The 19,809-nt window shown below is 42.8% G+C and overlaps 1 protein-coding gene across 6 annotated transcripts in view; it reads left to right on the plus strand.

The window, feature by feature from the left end:
- Window positions 1-975: 975 nt before the first annotated feature.
- eml6 (EMAP like 6) overlaps window positions 976-19,809 on the plus strand; it is an 844,856-nt gene continuing 826,022 nt past the window's right edge. For all 6 annotated transcript variants that reach the window (XM_085981352.1, XM_085981349.1, XM_085981353.1 and 3 more), the window contains exons 1-2: window positions 976-1,077; window positions 1,162-1,430. In XM_085981352.1, the coding sequence (XP_085837478.1) occupies window positions 1,234-1,430 (197 nt within the window). In that variant the 5' untranslated portion in view covers window positions 976-1,077; window positions 1,162-1,233. The remainder of the gene's footprint in view (window positions 1,078-1,161; window positions 1,431-19,809) is intronic.

Genomic DNA, 19,809 nt, shown 5'->3' on the forward strand with positions numbered 1-19,809 from the left:
AGAGACATAACGCCCCCCCCGGTGATGAGTATGAAAGGAATGGCTTGGACATTGTAAGGATGTGTTATGGTGCTGGTGTGGGGTGGTGCCAACCTGATGCATCATGTGGCAGCCAGGGTGTAGTGTTAAGTAAAGCAAATCTGGACATGGTGAGGCCATCGCTGGCATCCCAGGCAGCAATGTGCACGGGTGATGATGCTTTGTTTCCAGGGCAGCATGAGTCGATTGCGGAGAAGGTTGGTGTGGATGTTGGTGCTACTGGTGTTGGGGCTGATCGTGTTCGGATTCTGAGGACCAAGGTGAGATCTTTCAAGGGCACCGATGCTGATGGAATAGATGGCAGGTGAGATTGAGATGACAGAAGCGATCTGTCAATGGTGAGAGAGGTTGTTCCAATGAGGTGACACTGGATGGAGTGTTTGCTCAAAACACTTGCTAGCTGCATAAAGCTCAATCTGTCTTCTAAATGCAGTAAGCAACAGCTTCTAACATTATGAAATGGGAGCTTTCATAGACCATTTGCAGCTGTCAGGTTAGTAAATAATTCCATTCTGACCCAACACCAGACCTCAATTGCCTTGTTTAAAAGTAAAAGTTTTAATTTTATTTATCTGTCTCATGGTGTGGAGACAATTTTATAAATGTTTTTCTTGTTATCACCAGCAAAGAATATCAGAACTCAAACCATAATCTCATCCTTACAGCGCACCCCTGTCTTGATCCCTGTGTTGAGTTTGGCATCTGCCTTAGGGTGCAAGAGGGGGGGGGAGAAAAAAAGGTCAAAGTTAAAATGAAGCAAAAAAAAAGGACATTTCCCAAATTCCTTTTGTTCATGGCGAAAGAAAGGAAACATTTTTCAAGGGACGCACAAACCGTTTCTTCCGCGCGCGCGCTGACGCTATAGCACGCACATTGCACGCGGCCGACGTCCTATCCCCGCCCGACGTCAACGGCCGCTGCGGCGTTGTTACTAAGCGCTTCTTCCCACCTGGTAACGAGCGCGCGCATCACTTCCAACGAATCGATCGGCGTCCTTCAGTGTCGGTGGCTTGCAGCTGCATCCAGCTGACATCATTGGTAGTTATTGTGCCGCTGTGAGTTAACGGGCGTATTTTTTTTGGTTGAAATTTTAATAAAGATTTTTTTTCTTCTTCTCCAAAGCGTTATTTGGAGCAGCAGTCTGTTTGGGGCAGAGAGAGAGGGACGGCAGAGAAATAATAGGAAGGAAAGGAAATGGCTGATAGAACTGCACCGAAATGCCAGCTGCGGTTAGAGTGGGTTTATGGTTACCGAGGTCACCAGTGCCGGAATAATCTATACTACACGGTTGCCAAGGAGGTGGTCTACTTCGTTGCCGGAGTGGGAATTGTGTACAACACCAGGGAACACACACAGAAATTTTTTCTTGGTCACAACGATGATATTATCAGGTACCGTACACCATGCGGAATGAAATGTGACACTTTGCAGAATAATAGTTCCCGGTTTCACCATCTGTGTTTAAAAATATGATTCGTGACGCAAAGATTTGAATGGTTAATAAATTCAGTAATGCAATATTTATTTTTGTACAACATATATATTGATGCATTATTGATAGTCATAGTTTGCTTTTGTAAGATTATAACATGTATTAATTTCAAGCAAAACATTTCAAGTTTTATGATAATTTATAGGCGTCTTTATGCATTAAACAGTGGAATATAAAATATGCAACCTATACATTAATTTTTGTAAGCCAATAAGATCAAGATAATTGAACCTGTAATTTAAATGTTTTAAAGTAGAAATGTTTTAATTAAACTCGGATTTCATATTTTTGAGTAGTTTTAAAATTGATCGTTTAGCGTAGAATTCAGGTGCATGTTTCCAGGTTTGTTTCCATTTTACATTGATTTAATGCTAAATTCTGGTAGTGCTCCACTAGTCTGTTGTTTCATTGCAACTTGTCGAGTCAAATCACAGTCTGTTTTGCTATGTTTTCGTTCGTACTGGAAAGATAGGTGAAATTAATCTTTAAGGAAACGATACAGTATCTCTCCTAACACTGACGGGAAGGTGAACGAAATTGCTGTAGTACGCACTGTCCATAGAAACAAAAGCTCAACCAAGTGATTTCGGAGGGAGGTAACGTATCGCGTACCGTATACCGACAGCAATAAATGGTTTTGTCCTAAGCCGAATCTGTCTAACCATATTTGTACCGCTGGTATTCGCATTGCTAGATTTAACAAGTATTCAACACAGCGATGAGGTCCGGTGCAGTCCGTTAAGAGCCGCTTGGTTTTATTCCTTTACTCATGGAAATTGGAACAAAAAGCGGCCTCGAGAGTGTATAATACAATACATGTTATTTGAAATAATTTCCACTTCGTTTTGAAAATTGGTATTCTATTTCTAGTTTTTGGAATTTATATTTTTAATCGCCCATGTGAAAGTCTAGTTTTAATTCATTTTTTTATATTGCTGTAATTTCATTATAGTAGTGCAGTTATCACAGACAATTTCCATGATCGTGATGTAGAAAATAAATTGCTGATGTTGATTTTGAATTTAAGGAATTAGCCCGAAATTGACAAATATAGTAGTTCAGCAGAAGAGGAAATACTGTAAAACTGTGCACATATATTATGATCTCTATTTACATGTATTCAGTGTCTGCCTCCAGCAATAGAAGTCCTCCAAGCAATAGCACCAAATTTTTAAAATAACACTTAAAAATTTGTCTTTCATTATGTTTAAATATAGCACTTGGTTGCAGAGTAAACACTGTACTGCTGAAATAGCATATCAGTCTTCTTGGTTAGTATGGTGCCTCTACTTGAAATTTCTCAGTGACTGACATAGTGTTTAAAATGAACCTTTAACTCTTTCAACAATTAGGAACTCCACATTATTAAATTACAACAAAAGTGACTTTCTATCTAACATGTGTGACGACTGTTTTAAGGTTAATATTAGTTTTAAAACAAACAATAATAAAAAGAAAGACTTGCATTTATATAGCGCCTTTCACGACTACCGGAGGTCCCAAAGCGCTTTACAGCCAATGAAGTACTTTTTGAAGTGTAGTCACTGCTGTAATGTAGGAAACACGGCAGCCAATTTTGTGCACTGCAAGTTCCCACAAACGTGATAATGACCAGATAATCTGTTTTTTAGTGATGTTGATTGAGGGATAAACATTGACCAAGACACCAGGGCTAACTCCCCTGCTCTTCTTCGAAAAAGTGCCATGGGATCTTTTACGTCCACCTGAGAGAGCAGACGGGGCCTCGGTTTAACGTCTCATCCGAAAGTACTGCGCTGGAGTGTCAGCCTAGATTTTTGTGCTCAAGTCTCTGGAGCGGGACTATGAACCCGCAACCTTCTGACTCGGGCGAGAGTGTTACCAAGTGAGCCACTGGCTGACACCAATAGAGTGGTTAGGAAAGATTACTGGCAAATAGAGTTGTCAGTTTTATTCTATCAAATCAGTACTGTAATGCAGCAACATAACAATCTTAACTATGCTTATATTTGCAAAACTATTATGTTTTCTCTGTTCGGGATCCCATTTATTGTTTTGGATACCAGCTTATACTGTATTTAGCACTAGGAGTTAAAAGCTTTTTTTGTTGTCCTTTAATGCTGCCAGCTGAAAAGAATAACTGTAATCTGTCACCATAGCAGCAGCTGTTGAATCAAAACGTGCACCTGGCATTCTTTTAAAAGCTTGAAAATGGGTCAGTCAAAAGCAATCCATATACCAATTGCAATGTTTTCTTCTCTAGTATTTGACTATTAGTAAAGGTTATGGAGTCTGTTCAGTGGAGACACTCTTAACAACAATGATTGTAAAGTTATTAGCCTTGTGATAAACTTGTAGTCCCAAAGTAATGTGTAAATAGGCACAGCCCATCTAAAAGCAAGTAGATAATAAATTCCTAAACATGATACTTTGCAAACATATGCTAATTTCAGACTCCCATAAATAGAATAATAGATCAAGATTATTCACATTCAAAGGCAATTGTTTGACTTGTTACACATGAAATCTGATTAAAATTGTTCAAAATCGAACATTTTTTGTGGAATCCATTTAATTGCAACCGCTTGAGATAACCTTGCAAATTGTGATAAAAAGGGAATATCTATAAAGCGGGAAGAGGCTAGTTTAGTGGATAACAACCTTTATTTGCCTAAATGTTATATAACATCTTACAACTAGTGCAACATCTTAAAAATTGCAACTTCTTTCAATATCTTAAAGGTGAATACAATATACCATCTTAGAAATGAAAGGAAAATGCTCGCATCTCGTGAGTACTTTTCATGCTTCAATAATTCTATGAATTCTTTTTGGTGGAGATCAGAAGTCATCAGCCTCCATACTTTACCTTCCCTTATATAAAAATCAAGCATTTCACTATCTTTTGACTTGATGAATCGACCTTCCTAATTTTAGGAATTTCCAGCTCCGGCATATATGCATTCACGTCCTCTGCAGTCTGTTTCCAAGTCTTTCAGAGAAGAAACAATTTCTGCATCAGTCATCTCTCCACGCTTTCCAAGCCAAATTGTTTGGCAAGCTCATTAGTTTTAACTTTCAACAGACATCCATCAAGTAGGATTTTCAGAGTTCTTTTGTGATTAAAGCACCTAAACAGCGCTTCTTCAATATTGGCTGTCTTATTTTCATATACTTCCATTTCCCATCCCGGTTCTCATTTTGCCCCAGTCGTTCAAGATGTTCGCTTTTCTTTTGAGAATTCTAGAAACCTGAAATTCAGAAATGCCATGCTTCTGTGCGACCAGCTTCTGGATCCTCAATTCCTTCAAACTGTTCAAAACATCCACTTGCTTGCGCAGCAAAAAGTCACGGTGCTTGTTTTGTTTAGCCACCTGGAAATTCAACTTCCATTCCTCCCTCACCCACACAACACTAACAAACAGGTGGAATCCAAGTCAAACCAGTTCTTAGACATATTAACCACCGAACCCAATCAGATTGAGTGGTGAAAATCTCTGGTTCGGAGGTGGCAAGCATTGTTAAAGTAGGATTCCTGCGCATCACACTTGCATCGAAGTGGGAATCGCAATAAAATATATTTTTTTTATTCGTTTATGGGATGTGGGTGTCGCTGGTAAGGCTAGCATTTATTGCCCATCCCTAGTTGCCCTTGAGAAGGTGGTGGTGAGCCGCCTTATTGAACCACTGCAGTTCGTGTGGTAAAGGTACTCCCACAGTGCTGTTAGAGAGGGAGTTCCAGGATTTTGACCCAGTGATGATGAAGGAACAGCGATATACTTCCAAGTCAGGATGGTGTGTGACTTGGAGGGGAACTTGGAGGTGGTGGTGTTCCCATGCGCCTGCTGCCCTTGTCCTTCTGGTGGTAGAGGTAGCTGGTTTGGGAGCTACTGCCAAAGAAGCCTTGGCGAGTTGCTGCATTGCATCTTGTAGATGGTACACGCTGCAGCCACGGTACACCGGTGGTGGAGGGAGTGAATGTTTAAGGTGGTGGATGGGGTGCCAATCAAGCGGGCTGCCTTGTCTTGGATGGTGTCGAGCTTCTTGAGTGTTGTTGTAGCTGCATTCATCCAGGCAAGTGGAGAGTATTCCATTACACTCCTGACTTGTGCTTTGTAGATGGTGGCAAGGCTTTGGGGAGTCAGGAGGTGAGACACTTGCCGCAGAATACCCAACATCTGACTTGCTCTTGGTGCCACAGTATTTATGTGGCTGGTCCAGTTAAGTTTCTGGTCAATGGTGACCCCCCCCCCCCCCCCAGGACATTGATGGTGGGGGATTTGGCGATGGTAATGTCAAGGGGTGGTGGTTAGATGCTCGCTTGTTGGAGATAGTCATTGCCTGGCATTTGTGTGGTGCAAATGTTACCTGCCACTTATCAGCCCAAGCCTAAATGTCATCCAGGTCTTGCTGCATGCGGGCATGGACTGCTTCATTATCTGAGGAGTTGTGAATGGCACTGAACACTGTGCAGTCATCAGCGAACATCCCCACTTCTGACCTTATGATGGAGGGAAGGTCTTTGATGAAGCAGCTGAAGATGGTTGGGCCTAGGACACTGCCCTGAGGAACTTCTGCAGTGATGTCCTAGGGATTTGATGACTGACCTCCAACCACCACAGCCATCTATCTTTGTGCTAGGTATGACTCCAGCCAGTAGAGAATTTCCCCCCCCCGATTCCCATTGACTTCAGTTTTACTAGGGCTCCTTGATGCCACACTCGGTCAAATGCTGCCTTGATGTTAAGGGCAGTCATTCTCATCTCACCTCTGGAATTCAGCTCTTTTGTCCATGTTTGGACCAAAGCTGTAATGAGGTCTGGAGCCGAGTGGTCCTGGCAGAACCCAAACTGGGCATCAGTGAGCAGGATATTGGTGAGTAAGTACTGCTTGATAGCACTGTCGACGACACCTTCCATGACTTTGCTGATGATTGAGAGTAGACTGATGGTGTGGTAATTGGCCGGATTGGCTTTGTCCTGCTTTTTGTGGACAGGACATACCTGGGCAGTATTACACATTGTCGGATAGATGCCAGTGTTGTAGCTGTACTGGAACATTGCAATAAAACAAACTTTTTACAATTGGTAGGTTGGAAAACGGGACTTTAGGAAATTTTTTGTTAAAACAGGAATTGCAATTAAGCAAGTTGCCGCTGTATTTTACCTGTTAAAGGTCTTTAGTCGTTGCTGGCATAATGTAATATGCTGTATCATAGAGGTAGATTTAGAATTCCCACATGGCAAGTCCCTGTTATTTGATCAGTTCATGCTGTAGGGGGAAGAGCAAAATAGAGACTTGGGGTAGAAATTCAGGTGCGTCCATCTTTGGGCATGTTGGGGGTAGGCACAAGATTAAATCATTTCCATTAAGCTGGTGAGGTACCAAGAGCCTGTTGGCAAAGAGTCAACGAATATTGGGTCGCTGCTAGCATCGCAGCAGCCCTCGGGTAAGAGAAGACTGGTTGGGAGGATCAGAGGCTGAGGGGATCGGGGAGCAGCGGCGATCCGGGGGTGGAGGGAGGGAGCGGCGTGGTGGTGACCCGTGTTCATGAAATGTGGGTTCAGGAGGAGTATTCCATTTCAAAAACTTTCCTTGTTGGTACCTGATGCGCTATCAATTACTCATAAAAGACGGAGAGTTAGGAGAGTAACTAAAGGCTTTTATTAGCAAAGAACAGAGCATGCCTCTCGTGGTTGACTGGGTTCCAAGAAGGCAGGGGGCTGCAGGTCAATCACCTTTATACCTGGGCCTGTGGGTGGAGCCAGCCGAGACATGTTGAGGCATGCATAGGTACAACAGTGTGCAACAACAACAACAACAGTGAATAACAATAACAGTGGTTTACCACAGTACCAAGAGCTGGATTTTGCCAATGGGGAGCTTTTGGAGGCGGGACTCCCACTTGTCGGGTTTCAGTCCCGCCTCCATCAACTTCTGGCCAACTCATGCTATTTTCCCTTGATTGACCTTGTTAAACCCACCAGGCCAATTAAGGGAATGCTGGTTACAGAGAACGTCAACGTATGATGTTTCATTTGTCAAAAATTTTTGACAGATGAATTGTCATCGTTTGACAGCTCTGTGAAGCTGTCAAATACTGACATTCTCTGTAGTTTGATGAGTTCTGCAATTCAAGACTCATCAAACCTCTTTATTTAGCAGAAATTAGATTGTTGTTGCATTGGAGAATGCAGCGGCTATCTGTCATCTCTGCCGCAGAGGTGCGAGACTCTCTGCATACCCAACTCTTGAAGCCTGCAGGAAGAAACAAAGGTAAGTAAACTTTTACTAACACTTTCCACTTACCTCACATGCTCACCTCTTCTCACTTGCACCCATCACTTACCTCCACAGCGCACTTTTGCACCCCTCCGACCCCCGCAGACCCACTGCTCGCCTCGGTGACCCTGGCGGGGTTCGGAGCCTTCGGGAAGCCCGCACTTGTGTGTGCAAAATGGGGATAATCCTCTTATCTGCCTGTTAAATAGCTGATAACAGGCAGGAAAGTGGCACTAATCCCCTTCCCGCCTCCAAGGAGACAGGACCCGGCGTGGGTCGGCTACCTGCCTCCTGACAAGATGGCACGGGGGCGGGTTGGGCACCCATCTCCCGATTCTGCCATTTTCCTGGCAGTCCTGCCTCCATACCCGCCTCTCCAGGGCTGGCATCATCACGCCCCAAGGTCTAATTTTCCTGAGTGCAGCCGACCTTGGCGCTGACTGCCTCAGGACAAACCCATCTTGCAGTGGGGGGCCTCAAACAGGTGTTTGGCTCCTTATTTGCAAATGCAAAGGACCTAATGCCTGTTTCAAATATTGGTACTGGATGATGATTTTTTGTCCTTTCCCAATATGGTGGGTGTAATGATCAATAACATGTCATTCTATAGTGGACACTAGGTGGAGCCATAGAGCTGTGTAGAGCTGTATATATAAGACTACACTACCCAGCTGTATATATATTAAGACTACATTACCCATGAGGCACTAGGCTACCCACAAGGCAGCAGTCAAGATGGAAGCCTCTACAGATACTGTACCTAGTCCACATGTGCTCAATAAAGTAACTAGCAAAAGCTAGCTGTGTTCATAATAAGAATGTCTATTTATTAATGAACATAAGATGGTACCAGGGTGGTGAAAATTGTGAAAAGCGACATGGAGAATTTGAAGCCACCAGAGCGTTTGAAACTCACAGAAAAAATCGACTACAATTGGCAGACTTTTAAACAACAATTCAAACTCTACATTGCAGCCATCGGATTCGGTACGAAGCCAGACGCAAGGAAGATAGTGTTGCTGCTCACGGTTGCAGGCCCACAGGCGATAGAGGTATTTAATACATTTGTATTTAATCCAGCGGAGAACAGAGAAAAATTAGAAGATGTGCTAAAAAATTTTGATGCACATTGCTCTCCCAAAAAGAATGAGACGTATGAAAGATACATCTTCCATTCTCGGACACAGCAACAAAATTAGACTTTTGATAGCTTCATAACTGATCTGAAACTGAAAGCACAGACATGTAATTTCTCTGAGCTGAAATCACCCATGATTCGTGACCAGATTGTGTTTGGTATTCATGATAAAAAAGTCAGGGAACGTCTGTTGAGAGAAACCGAACTAAATTTGGAAAATGCAGTGAAAATATGCCAAGCCAGCGAGCTAGCTCGAAAGCACGCGAAGACTTTCAGTGAAATCAATAATGATGCGATTGTAATGAGTGATAATGCTGCTGTCGGTGCTGTGTCCTACAAGGGGAAGAAACGTGGGCAGAACAGAAATGAAAAGCAATCGGAGGATGACATTTTTAATTGTAAACGCTGTGGTTACAAACACCAGTTAAGACAATGCCCAGCATTTGGAAAAATGTGCACAAAGTGTAATGGAAAGAATCACTTTGCCAAACAATGCTTTTTGAAAGTAAAAACAACGAAAGGGCAACAAGTTAATGTGATTGAGGACACTGATTTAAGTGAGACATTTTTTGTAGGAATGGTGTCATGTGACGATATCAAAAAAGATACAGAAAATGTGCAGCCCTCAGAAATGGACAATGCTGAACATAAAGTCAATGCAGTAAAAGAGGACAAATGGATGATCCCACTGCAGATAAATGGAGCATTAGTTACATTGAAACTGGACACTGGGGCAAAAGCAAACTTAATCAGTATGAGTGACATAAAAAAATATGAAAGAAAAGCCCAAAATACAGAAAAAGTCAGTACTACTGAAGGACTATAATGGACAGAAAATAGATAGCTTAGGTGTATGCAGACTTAAAGTGACAGTCAAAGACAAAGTGCATCATCTCATGTTTTCTGTTGTGGCTGAAAGACTTGATTCGATACTAGGTGACAAAGCTTGTGAAGACTTAGAACTGGTCAAGAGAGTCTACCGTATAAACTGTGCCATAAGCAGACCAGATGACTCAGGTGATGAAGCAGAGAGCCCATCAAGGATGAAAAGGCCAAAGGGTATCCATGTCTTCAAAAAGCCTAGTTTCTCCAAGAAGAAAGAAAAAGACTTCAAGGTCAAAGAGAAGCCAAAGGAAGAAAAACACAAGGAGAAAAAGTCCAAAGATATAACCGCAGCAGATGTTGTTAAGCAGTGGAAAGAGAAAAAGAAAAAGAAGAAGCCTGCACCAGAGCAGGAAGCAGTTCCGGTGGATACTCCTTCTTCCCTCAGGCCAATCTTTGGTGTTCCATTAGCTGAGGCTGCTGAGAGGACTATGCTGTATGATGGGATCCAGCTGCCAGCAGTTTTTCAAGAGTGCATTGACTACATTGAGAGTTATGGCATGAAGAGTGAAGGAAACACTGAAACCCTCTCCAAGCAAAGATCGCAAGGAGACCTCGATCTATTCAAGACCAGATTGATGACAATGCTGCAACTGCATCTTGTCATTCACCGCCAGAACAATCTCATGAAGACACATCAGACTTACCCGTGTTGAGAAGATCCACACGTGAAGTAAAAAAGCCTGATTGTACTCAAAGATTAAGTCTATGTAAAGCTTTGAAAATGTGTTGACTGTTTTGAAAATGTTTATGTTTATAGAGCACTAACAAAAGTGTTACTGATAATCTTTATTGTTTTCTTGAAAGTTGATTGATATTGATTTTATTAAACCTCAAAGAAAGGAGGATGTAATGATCAATAACATGTCATTCTATAGTGGACACTAGGTGGAGCCGTAGAGCTGTGTAGAGCTGTATGTAAGACTACACTACCCAGCTGTATAGATATTAAGACTACATTACCCATGAGGCACTAGGCTACCCACAAGGCAGCAGTCAAGATGAAAGCCTCTACAGATACTGTACCTAGTCCACGTGCTCAATAAAAGTGTCTAGCAAAAGCTAGCTGTGTTCATAATAAGAATGTCTATTTATTAATGAACATAAGAGTGGGTGGCGCACTTTCGATCGGAAATGTGCATGCACTTTCTGTCCACCATATTGGGGGCTTAGTAGGCTGATTACCGCCTGACAAGCAAACGATGCGCGTCCCAATTTATAACGGCCTGGGACTTTTCCCTCCTCCAAAGAGACGGGAGAAAAATTCAAAATTGAAATTACTTGAGGTTTCTCTTGTAAATCTGCTAAGCAGCCAAGAAAAGTATGGTAAGGGCCTGGGAGCAGATGTTTTTTTATTCATTCATGGGATGTGGGCATCACTGGCAAGTCCAGCATTTATTGCCCATCCCTAATTGCCTTTGAGAAGATGGTGGTGAGCCGCCGCCTTGAACCGCTGCAAACCATGAGGTGAAAGTACTCCCACAATGCTATTAGGGAGGGAGTTCCACGATGAAGGAATGGCAATATAGTTCCAAGTCAGGATGGTGTGTGACTTGGAGGGGAACTTGGAGGCGGTGGTGTTACCATTTGCCTGCTGCCCTTGTCCTTCTAGGTGGTAGAGGTTGTGGGTTTGGGAGGTTGCATTGCTGGCCAATGAAGCAGGAGATAGTGTACAACCCAAATGGGGTAAATAAAAATTTGGAGAGGAAATTATATTATCATTTTGTAAGGTTTGTAAACAGAGTTGGGCAATAATATCCAATGAGCTTAATGTGAAATTGATATGAAAAGCAGAAAAATACCAATTTGCACAGAAGTTCACATTGCTGAAGTGGCTGTTGCTCAGTATGAATTTACCCTTTTCGTTTTATATGGACATTGGGAGTAGATTTTCCATGCTTGAAGACCCAACATAGTAACAGAGACTATTTCAATTGATCTTGTGTTTTAGTAAATACATAATTTTTTCAAAAATAGTTGACTGGTGGTGATCTTGGTTCCCGAGGTTCCTGGCAAGAGTAGAAGTCAGAATTAGCATTCAAAAACTTTATACACAGTAATACATAGAAGATACAACTGGAAACAAGCCATTCTGCCCAACCAATCCCTGTTCGAGTTTATGCTCCAGGTGAGCAAATAGTCATAATCACGCTTATCCGCCATGTTCCTATATCTTTGTATTCCTTTTTCCTTCATCTACCTATCCAATCTAATCTTGAATGTTGACAATTTCTGCATTGACCACTAACTCTGAAAGTGAATTCCATGGCTTCACAGCTCTGTATAAAGAAGTTTCTCTTGCGCTCTGTTCCAAATCTCTTACATTTAATCTTGTATCTATGGCACATAATTTTTGTAAGGAGTAAGTATTTTACTGCAGCATTAGGCATAATTTAGACGAGCTGAAACTACTTTGTAAGAGCTGTTACTCAGGTTAATATTGAATATTCATTGACGGTGCAATGTGGTATTCTTATCACACTGACCTAAGAAGTGCCATATAATTTTGTTTTCAGTGCCAAACCAGGAGCAATTCAGACTTTCTGTAGCACTTTGAAGAAGTGATCTCGCACTGTTTCAGCTTTGCAGTATAATTACAAAAAGTTATGCCAAATTTGAAATGTTTTAGGTGTTCTGCTGAAAGTTTACCACTATAATTTTTACTGTGAGAAAAGAGCTGATAATTTTAATGTTAGAAAAGTATGCATGTGCAAAACTCTACCGGATTAAAGTGTAAAGCAGTGTGAGCAGGAGGTATGCAGCTAGATGAATGACCAGACAATCTAACCAATTCTTCCACACTGTCTACTTGTACTGCTCCTATACCAATATGTGCAATTTAACTGCATTTATTCACTGGCTTTGCTTAAATTCAAGCCCTACTGTGATTGTCCCAAGCAAAAACTGAAAATTTGAATTTGTCTTTTTAATGGCCCTGTATTCCAGAAGTTTTTTTTAAAAAGATGTACTAATTTGAAATATTTACATTAGTATAAAAAAGTACTACGGTCTATTCTAGTGACCGATGAGTTTTGTTTGGGAGCTAAAAACTTAGATAATAACTGCCTTGGAGATGATGGTAGTAACTCATCCTGTGTTATCCAGTTCTTCATAATTATGTTAGGTTTGCAGTACATTCTGCCACATTCTTTCCTACTGCGCCCCCCGCCCACTCGCCGTAGTTTGGTTGTCGTCCCACAAAGTTGGATTGTCCCTGGCTACTTCTAAGTGTGAATAATTTGGAGAAAAATGGAAACAAAATGAATGGGTTGAAAAAAAAAAAGTTGCTGCAAGGATGATGCACAAGTGCAAACAGACACATCAAGGTTGTATAGTATAACGCCAATGTTGGAATATATCATTACTGTACAGGGATTCCTCCCCAACCGTGGGGGATACGTCCCTGAAAACCCCCGTGGTTTGTAAAACCGCGGTTGGCAAATACAAGACCCTATGGGAAAAATGGGGTTAGGGGGAATGCGGTCGCATTTAAACTCTTCAGAGCCTGTGTAAGTTGCTTGTTCTTTTATTAAACACAAATAAAATACACAATAACGTAACAAAAACAATAAATGTTGCTCGTTCTTTTATTAAACACAAATAAAATACACAACGTAACAAAAACAATAAAAGTTCAAATACTGTAACACAATAAAAAAGATCAACTGGGCGGTTTCTTAAAGAATTCTGCGATGGATGGTTGACTCATATTTTTTTCTGAATATCTTTCTGGACCTGCTTGTATGGTCTCATTAAATCCTCCAAACCTCACTTGAATTTTAAACTACGCTCCAAGAATGGGTCAATCTCCATAAAGAGGTCCCAGAGATTAGTAACGAGGAGCATTGCTTTGATAAGGTTGGCACTTGTCATCTTCGACTTCTCCACCATATCCTCATCTTCGTCCTCGTCCTCACTAGAATGCTGTATCAGCTCATCAAGGTCCTCCTCCGTCAACTCCTCACCGTGCAACTCAAGGAGCTCCTCGATGTCATCAGGCTCTGTCGGCCAGCCCCTCGCCTCCCAAACGTCGCGCAGCCTTCATAATGCGATCAACTTCATCGTCAACTGTAGGGAAGCCTCGGAAGCCATTCACTGCCTCCTTCCACAAGTTTACCCCAGCAGGCATTGATCGTCATCCTCTTCAGTTCATCCATCGATTCTTTTATGTTGGTGATGCAGTCAGCAATGGTGTAATCCTTCCAACAAGTTTTCACCATCAGTGTTGCGTCATCCTCCATAGCCTCCATCATGCGGTCAAAGCTGCGTCGTATGTAGTATGCCTTGAAGGTGGCTATCACACCTTGGTCCATGGGTTGAAGGAGTGATGTCGTGTTGGGAGGCAGGAAGACGACTTCGATATTAGGGTGGGTGAATTGGAGTGCTGGCGGGTTGCTGGGGGCATTGTCGAGGGGGAGTAGGACCTTGAAGGCCAGATTTTCTCTCGCAAGGTACCGCTCCACGTCATGCACAAAACAGTTATGAAACCAGTCCATGAAGACTGCAGCAGTAACCCACGCCTTGCGGTTAGAATGCCAAAAGACAGGTAGATAATTTTTGTTTTTGCCCTTCAGAGCGTGGGGATTAGGAGAGCGGTAGAGCAGCATCGGCTTCACTAAACAGTCTCCCTCGGCATTAGCACAAAGGAGAAGGGTCACCCTATCCTTAGCCACCTTGAATCCCGAAGCATGCTTCTCAGCCTTTGCGATGAAAGTTCGGGAAGGCATCCGCTTCCAGAAGAGACCAGTCTCATCCGCATTAAATACCTGCTCCGGCAGGTAACCCTTCTCGGCGACCAACTTCTTCAGCTCCTCTGGGAACTTGGCAGCGGCCTCGTGATCGGCTGAGGCCGATTTCCCCCACAACCTTGAGGTTAGTCAAGGCGAACCTCCTCTTAAAATTTTCCAACCAGCCCTTACTCGCTTGAAACTTTGTCATCTACACTTTCCCCGGCAGCCACAGTAAGATGCCTGTAGATACTAAGGGCCTTCTTACGTACCCATGCGGAATTAACATTCGCTTTTTTCTGGTTCTGGTCTTCCAACCAGATATTAAGTGCCTTCTCCATTTTTTTCAAGCTATGGTCCCGTGGCATAAATGATACTTTAGCACTTTTTGAAGAGCCACCCGCAATACTAGTCCTTATCGACACCTCACTTTTTTTTATGGTTCCAATGGTGGACTCGTTAACGTCCATTAGTCATCCACCCGACACTGTACTTTCACCACGGGCAAGTCTATTAACGACATCTAATTTCCTATCTAAGGTTAGTACATTCCTTGCCCTTTTCGCTATTGATTCGCCTTTACCACTGAGATTACGCTTAGGTGTCTGATTAATGGCTAAACGTTCACACATGTGGTTGTTATTATGCTGAAAAGAGTGGCGTGGATGAATGCAGTCTCGTGGCAAACCGCGTATACTCAAAATTCACTGCGGCGGTTGGCAAAAATTGCCGCAGAGATGAAGCCATGTATACGTGAATTCTGCGTATGGCAAAACCTACCATTTTTGGGGCAGGATTCCTGTATTGCATTCTGATAATGAACTGTAGATTTTTCACTCAGACTTCCAGTAATCATATCACAATTGCTAATCCTTCGGGATGGTTGTCATCCTAGCTCAATTACATGGAGTACCCTGGAAAATCTGGAAGTCCTTGGATAAGTAGAGAAATTCAAATTAGACCTAAAAATAAATAGAGGGAAAGGCTTATTCAACTAACCCAATCATCCAGGTCATGATCCAGTGCTCCATGTGGCCATATTTTGTGTTTTATTCCCAATCCACATAAGAACATAAGAACATAAGAAGTAGGAGCAGGAGTAGGCCATACGGCCCCTCGGGCCTGCTCCGCCATTCAATAGGATCATGGCTGATCCGAATCTAGACTCACGTCCACTTCCCTGCCCTCTCCCCGTAACCCCTAATTCCCTTATCTGCTAGGAAACTGTCTATCTCCATTTTAAATTTATTTAATGTTGCAGCTTCCACAGCTCTCTGGGGTAGCAAATTCCATAGATTTACTACCCTCTGAGTGAAGAAGTTTCTCCTCATCTCAGTTTTGAAAGGGCAGCCCCTTATTCTTAGATTATGCCCCCTAGTTCTAGTCTCACCCATCAGTGGAAACATCCTCCCCGCATCCACCCGATCAAGCCCCCTCACAATCTTATATGTTTCGATAAGATCGCCTCTCATTCTCCTGAACTCCAATGAGTAGAGTCCCAACCTACTCAACCTTTCCTCATATGTCAACCCCCTCATCTCCGGAATCAACCGAGTGAACCTTCTCTGAACCGCCTCGAGAGCAAGTATATCTTTTCTTAAATATGGAAACCAAAACTGCACGCAGTATTCCAGGTGTGGCCTCACCAATACCCTGTATAACTGCAGCAAGACTTCCCTGTTTTTATACTCCATCCCCCTTGCAATAAAAGCCAAGATTCCATTGGCCTTCCTGATCACCTGCTGCACCTGCATACTAACTTTTTGTGTTTCATGCACCAGGACCCCCAGATCCCTTTGTACTGTAGCACTTTGCAGTTTCTTTCCATTTAGATAATAACTTGCTCTTTGATTTTTTTCTGCCAAAGTGCATAACCTCACACTTTCCAACATTATATTGCATCTGCCAAATCACTGCCCACTCACTTAGCCTGTCTATGTCCTTTTGCAGGTTTTTTATGTCATCCTCACTCACTGCTTTCCCTCCCATCTTTGTATCGTCGGCAAACTTGGATATGTTGCACTCGGTCCCTTCCTCCAAATCGTTAATATAGATTGTAAAGAGTTGGGGTCCCAGCACTGACCCCCGTGGAACACCACTAGTTACTGATTGCCAGCCCGAGAATGAACCATTTATCCCAACTCTTTGTTTTCTGTTAGATAGCCAATCTTCCACCCATGCCAGTATATTACCCCCAATCAGTAATCTTTTGTGTGGAACCTTGTCAAATGCCTTTTGGAAGTACAAATACACTACATCCACTGGTTCCCCTTTATCCACCCTGTATGTTACATCCTCAAAGAATTCGAGCAAATTTGTCAAACATGACTTCCCCTTCATAAAACCATGCTGACTCTGTCCTATTAAATTATGTTTATCCAAATGCTCTGTTACTGTTTCCTTAATAATGGACTCCAACATTTTGCCAACCACAGATGTTAGGCTAACTGGTCTATAGTTTCCAGCTTTTTGTCTACTTCCCTTCTTAAATAAGGGTGTTACATTAGCAGTTTTCCAATCTGCCGGGACCTTTCCTGAGTCCAGGGAGTCCTGGAAAATGATCACCAATGCATCCACAATCCCTACCGCCACTTCTCTCAAGACCCTAGGATGTAGGCCATCAGGTCCGGGGGATTTATCCGCCTTAAGTCCCATTATTTTACTGAGTACCATCTCCTTAGTGATTTTAATCGTCTTTAGCTCCTCCACCCCCCCCCCCCCCCCCATTGCCCCCTGTTTGTCCAGTGTTGGGATATTTTTAGTGTCCTCTACTGTAAAGACTGATACAAAATATTTGTTCAGCGTCTTTGCCATCTCCATGTTCCCCACCACTAGTTTCCCGGCCCCATCCTCTAAGGGACCAACGTTCACTTTAGCCACCCTTTTTCTTTTTATATAGCTGTAGAAACTCTTGCTATCTGTTTTTATATTTTTTGCTAGTTTACTTTCATAATCTATCTTCCCTTTCTTAATTAATCTTTTAGTTATTGTTTGCTGGCTTTTAAATGCTTCCCAATCTTCTATCCTCCCACTAGATTTGGCTACTTTATATGCCCTTGTTTTCAGTCGGATACTATCCTTTATTACTTTACTAAGCCACGGATGGCTGTCTTTTCTTTTACTCCCCTTTTTCCTCAGTGGAATATATTTATCTTGAAAGATGTGAAATATCTCCTTGAATGTAGACCACTGCTCTTGTACCGTCTTACACTTTAATCTGTTTTCCCAGTCCACTTTAGTCAATTCTACTCTCATACCTTCATAGTCTCCTTTATTTAAGCTCAGTATGCTGGTTTGAGATCCAACTCTCTCACCCTCAAACTGAATATGGAATTCAACCATATTATGGTCACTCATTCCAAGGGGATCCTTTACTAGGACATTTTTTATTAATCCTGTTTCATTACACAGGACCAGATCTAAGATTGCCTGCCCCCTGGTTGGTTCAGTTACATACTGCTCAAGGAACCCGTCCCTAATACACTCTATGAACTCTTCCTCAAGGCTGCCATGCCCAATTTGATTAGTCCAGTCAATATGAAAGTTAAAATCCCCCATGATTATAGCTGTTCCCTTATTACAAGCCCCAACTATTTCCTGATTTATACTCCGACCAACAGAGTTGCAACTGTTAGGAGGCCTATAGACTACGCCCACTAGTGACTTTTTCCCCTTCTTATTTCTTATCTCCACCCAAACTATTTCACTATCCTGATCCTTTGACCCAATATCATTTCTGACTATTGCAGTGATTCCATCCTTGATTAACATAGCAACCCCACCTCCCTTTCCTTCCTGTCTGTCCTTCCTAATTGTCAAATACCCTTGTATGTTTAGTTCCCAGTCATGATTATCTTGCAGCCATGTTTCCGTAATGGCCACCAGATCATACCCATGTGTAGTTATTTGTACCGTCAACTCGTCAATTTTGTTACGAATGCTGCGTGCATTCAGATAAAGAACTTCCAAATATGTTTTCTGACAATTTATTCCTGCTTTTACCCCTTTTACTACTTTACCTTTATCATTATACATTCTGTCCCTTCCTGACACGCTCTGGTTTTTAATTCCCCCACTGCTACCTTGCTCTATTGCCTTCTCCGCTGTCATTTTTATTTTTCGCTCTCTTAAAACCTCCCCCCCCCACTAATTAGTTTAAAGCCCTCTCTACAGCCCTAGTTATTCGATTTGCCAGGATTCTAGTCCCAGCACTGGCCAAGTGAAGTCCGTCCCAACGGAACAGCTCTCTCCTGTCCCAGTACTGATGCCAGTGTCCCAGGAAGCAAAACCCATTTCTCCCACACCAGGCTTTGAGCCACGCATTTAACTCTCTGATTTTATTTACCCTAGCCAAATTTGCACGTGGCTCAGGTAGTAATCCAGAGATTATTACCCTTGTGGTTCTGCTTTTTAATTTGGCCCCTAGCTGCTCAAACTCCCTCAGCAGAACCTCCTTCCTTGTCCTATCTATGTCGTTGGTACCAACATGGACCATGACAACTGGATCCTCCCCCTCCCACTCCAAGTTTCTCTCCAGCCCAGAGGAGATGTCCTTAACCCTGGCACCGGGCAGGCAACACAACCTTCGGGACTCTCGCTCTCGGCTGCAAAGAATTCTATCTATCCCCCTAACGGTACTATCCCCTACCACTACAACATTTCTTTTATCTCCCCCCACTTGAATGGCTCCCCGCTCCACGGTGCTGTGGCCGGGTTGCTCATCCTCCCCGCAGTCCCCGTTCCCATCCTCACCGGGAGTAAGAGCCTCAAACCTGTTGGACAAGAGCAAGGGCTACGGCTCCTCCAACACTACCTCCTGAATCCCCGTACCTGCCTCACTTCTAGTCACACCATCCTGACCCTGGCCACGGACTACATCTGAATTAATTAATCTAATTGGTGTGACTACCTCCTGATACACAGAGTCCAGGTAACTCTCCCCCTCCCTGATGTGTCCCAGTGTTTGAAGCTCGGACTCCAGCTCTTCAACACGGAGCCGGAATTCCTCGAGCAGCCAACACTTACTGCAAATGTGATCACTGTGAGCATCATTGGTGTCCACCAGCTCCCACATATTGCAGCAGCAACACATCACCTGATCTCCCATTCTATGTAATTAATTAAATTTATTAATATTATTCTTAAATACCCTCTGCCCCGATTCTAGATGATGAATATCACACCTTAGAAACTATAAACCACAGAGTTTATGCTTCAAAAGAGAGAAATACTCACCAACCAATCACTTACCCGCTTTCTGGTGACGTCAC

The sequence above is a fragment of the Somniosus microcephalus genome, chromosome 3 (assembly GCF_052327205.1).
Source record: "Somniosus microcephalus isolate GS21.2 chromosome 3, FLI_Smic_1.0, whole genome shotgun sequence".
NCBI classification, from domain to species: Eukaryota; Metazoa; Chordata; class Chondrichthyes; order Squaliformes; family Somniosidae; genus Somniosus; species Somniosus microcephalus.